Source organism: Eptatretus burgeri, chromosome 6 (genome assembly GCF_056783735.1).
Source record: "Eptatretus burgeri isolate ZD-2024b chromosome 6, Ebu_testis_v1, whole genome shotgun sequence".
Taxonomy (NCBI): domain Eukaryota; kingdom Metazoa; phylum Chordata; class Myxini; order Myxiniformes; family Myxinidae; genus Eptatretus; species Eptatretus burgeri.
The window spans coordinates 62,969,687-62,979,686 of NC_140966.1; the positions used below are offsets into that span (position 1 = coordinate 62,969,687).

The 10,000-nt window shown below is 32.8% G+C and overlaps 1 protein-coding gene across 4 annotated transcripts in view; it reads left to right on the top strand.

Annotated features, from left to right (window-relative positions):
• Window positions 1-10,000, top strand: part of LOC147024934 (UPF0764 protein C16orf89 homolog) — a 61,721-nt gene that overhangs the window by 12,873 nt on the left and 38,848 nt on the right. The window contains exon 8 of one of the 4 annotated variants that reach the window (XM_085885358.1): window positions 7,849-7,985. The exons of the other annotated variants lie outside the window; for them this stretch is intronic. Coding sequence (XP_085741484.1) covers window positions 7,849-7,940 — 92 coding nt within the window. The 3' untranslated portion in view covers window positions 7,941-7,985. Of the gene's footprint in view, window positions 1-7,848; window positions 7,986-10,000 lie in introns of those variants that run through there. 4 annotated transcript variants of the gene reach the window in all.

A 10,000-nucleotide genomic window follows, 5' to 3' on the forward strand; every position in this document is an offset into this window, starting at 1 on the left:
CGGGACACTCTTTTTCAAATAACCAATGCATCTTGTTTAGCTCACTCATTGAACCTACAAAGATTTGTTCATTCTCAAATTCCTTCAATAGTTTAATTTTCTTTGCACAATAATCCTCATCTAAAATATTTAAAAACAAAACATTTGAATCTTTATGTTTTTTAAGACACCCCTTTTGTGCCTTTACAAAATGATAAACTTCTCTTAATGCTCTTGTTTGACCACCTCCTGAGCCCCATATCATTTTGAGATTATAGTAAATTGTTTTTTCATTGTTCAATTGATAACCATCAAAGTTTTCACTCCATTCAAAGATATTTATTTTTTTCTTTACATCCTCTAACTTACTAGTTTTTAAATTGATTCGCTTATTTGTTTTATTTACCTTTGTTTTAGTTATTTTTTCAATAAGACTTATTTGATATTTTTCACATTCATTATGTTTTCCATTTATATACCAAGACTGAGATTTTCTCCACTCTTTCGTTTGATTAATACTTGGTTTGACCATTTATATATTGTGAAAAAACGCAGCGGTAGCCCTTAAAAAACCCTAACCCATCTTCCCATTGTTAAAACACAATCTATTCTCGACACTCTATCATCCAATATCCATATGGAACACAATCTATTCCATTATCTAAAATAAATCTCTTATCATCAAAGGCTCCTTTATGCCTTTTTATTTACTTCTTCACTATATATATATATATGTTATGTTTATAAATTCTTATTGTATTCATTTTCCTATACTCTTCTTTCTTATTCATCAAACAATTATAATAATTTCTAAAAGTTATTGACTTCTTTATTACATATTTCTTTATTCCCTTTAACCTCTTCTCAATATGATCACCATACTTATAAGCATATGCCTTTGCTCTCAATCCAATAAACTCACTCATTACTTTTCCACCCAACTCATCCTTAAACTTACCAATAACCTTTTCATTCTTTTTGGAAAATAACTCGCTCTTCTTACTAAAATTACTTGTATCATATACTCCAATATTTTTCTTCATATCTTTATAAACATCATCAGTTTTTATATCGAGGATAAAACTATCAGTGTCCATATACAACGATGAAACATATTCACCATACTCTTTCTTTAAGCCATTACACAAATAATCATACATCATTATCTTTGATAAATCAAGAACTGCTGTTCCAATATAAATTGGTATATCCATTACAATACTTTCCTTTTCCATATGAATAGCAGAAAAGTTCTCTGAAAAAACCTCTTCTCTCTAAAAACTTGGTTTATTTATCAATCTCGAAGCTTCTTTCCAAGATGTTGCAAATCTAATATTTTGCCTGTTTCTAACATTCTCCATTGTCTTTCCAAAGACAGCATTATTCATCAACTTATAGAAATCCCCTTCAAATTTTACTTTTGTATTTGTTCTCATATCTGTATTGAATTTAATATACTTTTCATCCAAGGACTTTGTTTAAATTTTAAAACTCTATGAATTTTAGCTACTCTCAATCCTTCTCCCAAAAACTGTTTTAAGCTTCTCTGATGCAAAACATATCCCTCTTTATCATAGAATGTTGTTAATAACTTTTCTGTTGATTTGCCTTTAATATCAAAACTTTTATGATAATCACTTAACCATTCTTTCTTTGGGGTTTCTTTCTCACATGCAAAAGGAAGGTCTTTATGCTTATTATGAAGATCACTCGGGTACCTCAAATCAACTTCAAAATAATAACCTTCTTCTTCCTCATTCAATTCCTCTTGAGAAGAAATAACAAGATTCATCAAAGCCTTTTCATAATCCTTTTCTTCCACCCACTCTAATTTACCATAAGGCAGAGATTGAAACATTGTCCATCCATACAAATTATTAGCATCAAAATACACCAAATAATTACGACCTTTTTCACTATCATAATTTGGGAGATATTTATTATTTGCTTTAGCATATCTTTTTGAACATACTTGTGATATTCCACCTCTCTTAGACTTCTCAATCATCAAAAGCATATCGACATCACTGATTAAATCTAAATCTTGTTTTGTCATTTTCAACATTGCACTCCAAGCCAAACCAAGAGCTGTGAAATAGTGTTCAGGATCTAATCCATAACAATTTTTATTATGACAGAGTGATCTAAAAGCTTCAAACACATCAGCTAACAATAAAACATCTGTTTTTAGATACAAATCATGATATTCTCCAAGGTTCTTTATCTTAAATATTTTCCATATTTCTTGTGCGTGTTTATATTCCTTATCACTTATCTCTTCATAAAGGTTATTAAAGAAACTTTCTTTTGAAGGAAGTTGTGTTTCTTTAAATCTCATAAATGAATCCATATAATCATAAGGATAAATTCCCTGACTTGAAAGAATTTTCTCTTTCCTTTGAATTTCATTCCTTGTTTGAATTTCCTCTCTCGTTAGAATTCCCTCTTTAATCAGAATTTCATCTTTAATCAGAATTTCCTCTTTTGTTAGAATTTCATTCATTGTTTGAATTTTCTTTATAAATAGAATTTCATCTTCATTAATTTCCTCATTAATTAGAATTTCCTCTTTACTTTGAATTCTCTCTTTAATCTGAATTTACCTCTTGAGTTAGAATTTCCTCTTTTGGAAAGAATGAATTAAGATTTTGAAAAGACCCTGTGGAGCTTAGATTTGATGCCAGGTAGGCTTGTGGTGTTCCCATGAACTTGTAAGAATCTAGAAACAGAATACGAGTTAAAGGTTTTGTGAATATCATTTTTGTAAATGAAATATACTTTTGACTTGTGTTTGTTATGGCAGAAATATTCCCTGGTGTTTTTGAAAGTTAATTTATAAATAGATGTGCATCATAGTTGGCGCTGTTGTGAAGAAAGACTGGAATAAAAGAAGGAAATTTATAATTAAGATTACAACATGAATGAGCGGGACCTCTATATTTACCAGTAAGATGACAATGATCCCTAACTTTAGACTCCTCAATTTCCCCCTCACAAATATGACAGATATTGCTCTTTCTAAATTCTAATTTTTCTTCTTCGGTTAATTTCATCGGTTCATTTGTTTCTTTCATTAATTTAGTTAGTCTTATACAATCCTTTTCTAATCGTTTTACAAACTCTTGTGAAGCTTTTTTTCCACTATAATGTTCAAGTTTATTGTACTTTTCTCCAACAGATGATTTGATATAATAACAGAAACCACAAGGAATATGTTTTTGATATTTATTTGTACATGATTCTTTTGGATTAGGAGAAGCAGTTTTATCTTTTTTAGGATACATTCAAAATCAGCATATATCACAAATGGGTGCATGATAGATTTATTATAATCTTCAAAAGAAATCTTTTCACCAGGTTTCAGCATTGTAATTACAGCTGATTTATGATTACTACAATATTTTGAATGTTGTTCTAATCGTTCTTTTGTATGAAATGAATTAAGACATCGCTTACAAGGATATATTTTGTTTGCTGTTCTGAATACCTGAGAAGAGATTAATCTTGATAAATTATTGATGTATGTATAATGTGAATTCTTTCCAACACTAAAATATAAAAGATCAATGTGTGTTTCTTCATTTTTATAGTTGTTTGAAATTTTTAATATTTGAACTTTGTTTGTATCCGTTAATCCATATACATTAATAGAAAGATTATTCTTTTTCTCAAATTTAGGAATATCTGTTAGTGGCATTGGGAATTTAAAATCTTTAATGTCCAAGGTATTCTCATATTTCATATATTGTTTTACTCTTTCTGAATTACAATTTGGTGGATGTAAGTGAGCAAGAACAGACCAGAGAAAACATTTATTATCATTGTTCTTAATATTAATAACTGCCTTCTTTAGTTTTATTTCTTTTGGTAATTCAATATAAGAAGCTTTAAGAGGGTTTGATTTTAGAATGTGTATATCTAAAAAGATGATTTAAAAAAAAAAAAAAATATGAAATCCACTTCCTACCACTGTATTATCAACATCCTCCTCTTGTCTCGATAGTTCTTCAAAAACCCCACTATTCAAAAAATCTTGAAATGATGTTATAAAATGAAGATCTGTTCTCATATAAGGAGTTTGTTCTTCATCTCGTCTTTTCATATTCATTTTCACTCCCATATAAAACTTTAAAGTTTTCATTTCTTTTAATGTCTTTCTCATAACTTTTTCAACATCAGGTTCCACTATTTCAATTGATTCAGCTATTGATGATGGACCGGGTTCTCCAAATTGAAAAATCCTTATTTTTATATTCCCTTTAAATGCCCCATCAGTGTTTTCAATATAATAGTCTCCCTTTACTTTAAACTCATTTTTCTTGTGTTTTTGTGATTGAAGATGTCTGTTCTAACTACTCTTCAAAACATCCTTTGAGCAGATATCACAATGTTTTCTTTCCAACTCAAGAGGAGATATTTGATGAAATAGATTAAATGTGTGTTTGTTGGTTCGAAGGTGTTTTTTATGATGTTTATATTCGTGATTACAAACATCGCAGTACGGTGTATTCACCATATTTATATAATAAAACTTTGCTAAAACTAAAATTTTCTTGATGAAAATTTCATTTAATTTAAAGGTGAATCTGTGCTTAAAACCATTTTATCCTCCAACTTTTTTCACTTAATAAATACAATGTTTCAAGACACAAAAGACAAGCTTCAATCAATCTCTTCATTTGTAAAAGATACTGAGAAATATGTCAAGGATGTAAAATTGAACAAAGATAAATATAATAACTATTGGACAAAAACAATTATGGTGGATATGATGAGTTCTTCAATTTCCTTCAGTGGAAGGGCTTTTAGTATACCTGGAAGAACATCAATTAAAGTATCTCTCACAAAAGTTTCTCCTCTCCTTCTGGTAATATATTCAAAACTAGAAAAAACAATGAAACAAGAAAAAGTATCAAAAAACAAAAACCTTATGGATGAAGCTTTAGAAAGAAAAGATAAGACCATCTGTAATATGCAAGGAGAAATTTGTATTTTTTTCAACAACGCGAAATATGTAAATCCTGATGAAATAATGGATGTTAATATATCAGGTGAAATGACATTTCGTTCAATAGTAGTGAAGGATCATTTTAAAATTACCTTTAATATAAAAAATGTTGTAGTTGAATCTGGTAATGAAAAAAAGTATATAAATATCGATGGTAATATTATTAAATATGAGTCAATATGCAACTGAAAGTATAGATGAATTTCAGTTGAAGTAAAGTTTTACTTTACAAATATGCTAGACTTCCCTGATTCTCCATATGAAAAAAATTTGAGAATTGTCCTACATGTGAAAGATGGGGATTAAACAGAGTTAAAAGCCTATAAACAATGTATATTCTGTGATTATCTTCTAATTAATGATAAGAAAAAATTTAAAAAGGAAAATAATTCTTTTAGATTTACACCAAAAATGAATTACTTTACAAGATTGATTAGAGAAATGAATGTAAAGTATTAGGGTGATTAGGGTGATAACACACCTTTCCTTACAAGGGAAGAAACTGAACGTATTCGAGAAATGTTCAAAAGATTGTTGTTATATATTATTCATGGATGTGATTTTCAGGGAAATATCAACACAAGATATTGCATAAATAAAATAATGGATTATCTTGAAATTAAACCTGAACTTAGGATAAAATATAGAGTTTCTAAAAAAGCCAATAATAAATTAAATAACCTGTTTTCCAAATATATAAATGAATGATTTTTTTACCCACTTGGGAAAATAAGATAAAATTTAACAATCATAAAAATCTCCCAAATTCATTAAGATGTCTCATAGTTGGTTCAAGCGGATGTGGAAAAACCTACTTACTTTTGAAGATGCTCCTGACTCCCAACTTTTTAGATTATGATAATTTAATAATTTTCACAAAGTCGAGTTTTCAACCAGAGTATCAACTACTCTCACAAGGTTTTAATGCTGGTCTTCAAAAAGAAGATATAATCGGTTTATTTAAACTTCAAAAAAACCTAAATTATTACAACATTGAAGATATAATTCAACTATTTTGTGATACAAAGAGATGTAAAAAGAAATCAAAACTGATAACTTGTATTCTTAGTGATAATATGGATGATATACCGTCTCCCCAAGATTTGGATAAATCAAAAAAGAACCTCGTTATCTTTGATGATTGTGTTAATGAGAGAAACCAAACGGTAATGGACAGCTACTACACAAGAGGGAGACATTCTTCTTGTAATTGTATTTGTCTTAGTCAATCGTACTTTCAACTTCCTCATCGTTCCATCAGAAACAATGCTAATACTTTTATTTTATTCAAGTTAAATTCAATAGATATAAATAATTTTTGGAGAGATAATTGTTCTACATTATGTCGTAAAAAGGAATTTGGGGATTACATGAAACACACGACTGAAAAATATAAATATATTGTTGTGAAACAAGATGAGATATTCAGGGATATATATTTTTTTGCACATATACATACATACATATACATATACATATATATACATATACATATACATATACATACATATACATATATATATACATATACATATATATATATACATATACATATACATATACATATACATATATATACATATACATATACATATATATATATATATACATATACATATATATATATATACATATACATATATATATATACATATACATATACATATACATATACATATATATACATATACATATACATATACATACACATATATATATATATACATATTTGAATCATGTATCATGTATCATGTATCATGTATCATGTATGATGTATCATGTATGATGTATCATGTATGATGTATCATGTATGATGTACGATGTATCATGTACGATGTATCATGTACGATGTATCATGTACGATGTATCATGTACGATGTATCATGTACGATGTATCATGTACGATGTATCATGTACGATGTATCATGTACGATGTATCATGTACGATGTATCATGTACCATGTATCATGTACCATGTATCATGTACCATGTATCATGTACCATGTATCATGTACCATGTATCATGTACCATGTATCATGTACCATGTATCATGTACCATGTATCATGTACCATGTATCTTGTACGATGTACCACGTACGATGTGCCATGTATGATGTGCTACGTATCACGTACCAGGTGCCACGTGTCATGTGCCAGGTGTCATGTGCCACGTATCATATGCCACGTACCATGTGCGATGTATGTGTGTACGATGTACCTGTGTACGTATGTATCTATGATGTATGTATCTATCTGTGATGTAAGTATCTATGTTACATACATGATACATACATGATACACACATGATATACATGATATACATTAGGGTGTGTCTTATGACTACATGAAAAATTTAAGTTTGATATTTTATATCGGCCAGGTAAAATTTGTGTGCCACTTTACACAAAAACACCATATCCAGAATTAAAACTTGATAGCACAACATTTACTACTTGCTCAACGAGACCAAAGGTATACACAGTTGCACTCAAAGCCGGTCACTGCTGTGTTGACTGGCATTGTGGCCAGTCGCCACCCATAATATATTTTTGGTGACACACCAAAGCAAAATAGATAAAACATAAATATTATTAATTTTAAGTTTTGTTTTTGAGTTACCCTCTCCAAAGACAGCCCTGCACAATGCACAGCACATCAAGCCTGCGGAGCCTGACAGTGCAAAGCAGCATCACACATTCGACCGACAGCTCACAATAAATTGTAACACAATTTTATATCGCAGGGCATTGGCTGCAGCATACAGATTTGTATTTTTTTCTCGACTGCCTGTTGATGTAATCTTTGTGATGCTTCTTCCATTCAATGTTTGGCTGTTTGCCATTGTTTGGCTTGTTTGCAGGTGAAATGGCGAAGTTAACTTGGAAAAAGACTGAGATTTGGTTGATTGGTGGCACAGAAGATCACTTCAGTTGTGCTAAGCTACCTTCATGAGGAGAGGTGCTCAAGGTGCTGTTTGATTTTCATATAAGAAAGAACATAGTCTAAATGACAGTGTGAAGGAAATGGTCACAATGATCCTACAAATTTGGGAACGAGCACGGATACCAACGAGGGCTAAGAATCATCTCTGGGATCAGCTACGACGTCTTCACAAGGAATGGCAGGGCCTGAAAAAAATATCACAAGGAAGTCAGCGACAGAATAGGGAAAGCGTGATGCTTTCAGGGATTCTTTGGACAATGTCTTTGATATTGCACATGAACAGGCCATGACGATGATCAAGTTTGAAGAGGATCGGCAGTTTTTGAAGGCTCAGCGTGAAAAAGGACGACATGGTTCGATTGCAGGAATTGACGTGAAACTCGCAAAGCAAGAAGAGAGAGCACTGGCGAGATCAGCAGCAGTTGCAGTGTGTGAGGAACAACATCATGCAAGCTCAGCAGCAGTGACAGATGTTGTAGTGCTTGATTCATCATCTGAGGAAACAGCATTATCTGCAGATAGCTCAGAAGAAGAACCAAAAAAACCTTCAACATCTTCTGGAACACGGCGGCGGAAAAGGGGAAAAATCTCTGTAGTTACACGTGAAGTTGCAGCAGCACGAGATTGCACCAAAACCAGCAGCAGGAATGCTACTTATATTTTTTCTGCCATGGCTACGTCCGATCAGTTTACAGCACCAGTTAGTGAACTGATGATCAGTCCTTCTTCAGTCCAACGAGCAAGAAAAGTTCAACGTGCAACTGTCTGTGGATCGACTTCCTATTATGGTGTCTGGCAAGGAGGTAACCAAGCTTCTTGCCATGCCCAAGCTATATTCCGGCACTGCTGCCATTATGGCAGAGGCCTGTATGGCTGAGATAAGGAGCTGGGAACTGGAGAACAGAATTGTGGCCTTGTGTTTTGACACAACAGCAAGTAATACAGGTATAAAGGGTGGCGTTTGCATAAAACTCGAAACAGAGTTTGGAAAGGATCTTCTGAACCTTGCCTGTCGACATCACGTGTCTGAAATTGTTTTGGAAAAGGTTTTTTCACTGTATGATGTTTTTAGGTCTCCAAAAATCGAAATCTTCAGTCATTTCCGTGATTTCTGGCCAAACATTGATCAATCAAAGTATCGCACAGCTTTGGATGATGAAGATGCATTAGAGCATGTAGATGATATTCGAGAAAGTATCATCACCTTTGCCATGCAGCAACTGAATACCAAGCACCCCAGAGATGATGACGAAGAGCTCTTGCAGTTAACAGTCATCTTCCTCGGAGCTACTCCACCAAAGGGAATGAGGTTCAGGTACCCAGGGGCAGTTCACCGTGCGCATTGGATGGCACATGCCATTTATGCCATCAAGCTGTGGCTTTTCAGAGATCAGTTCCACATCCAACAGCGCCAGAGCACAACGAGGGCATCTGTACAATCCCACTCTCGCATGGTGTGGAAGCACTTACTTCGAGTGTCACTTTTTGTGACCACAACCTATGTTAAATACTGGTTCACCTGTCCATCAGCCGGCGAAGCCCCAAGGAATGATCTTCAATTCTTGAAGGCACTGCATAGCTACCCAGACAAGGAAGTCTCAAATGCTGCTTTGACTGCATTTCTTGGAGACCTTGATTGGCCTCAGCCTATTCTGTGACTCCGTCACTGTCGATGAAAATCGCTGCATGGTCCACAACATGCACAATAACCAGGGATCTGATGAGCCCCCAAAAAGATCCATCTACTATGGCACTACCTGACTTCGTTACCACTTCCACCATCAAGCTGCTCCAGATCCTGGATGAAACCTTTCTTGAAGAAGACCCACAACAATGGAAGGCAAACAAATCATACAATGAGGCAACAAATATTTCTGCCCCACGAGTGACAAATTATTTGGCAGAGAAAGGAGTCGCTCTTATGCAGTCCTTCAATGAAGCCCTGGTCCGCAATGAGGAAGAAAAACAATTTGTACGACAAATGGTTGAGTACCACAGAAACAAATTCCCAAAATCAGTGAAGGCCACTGAAGGGGAATGATAACTTTGATCAGTGATTGTTTTTATAT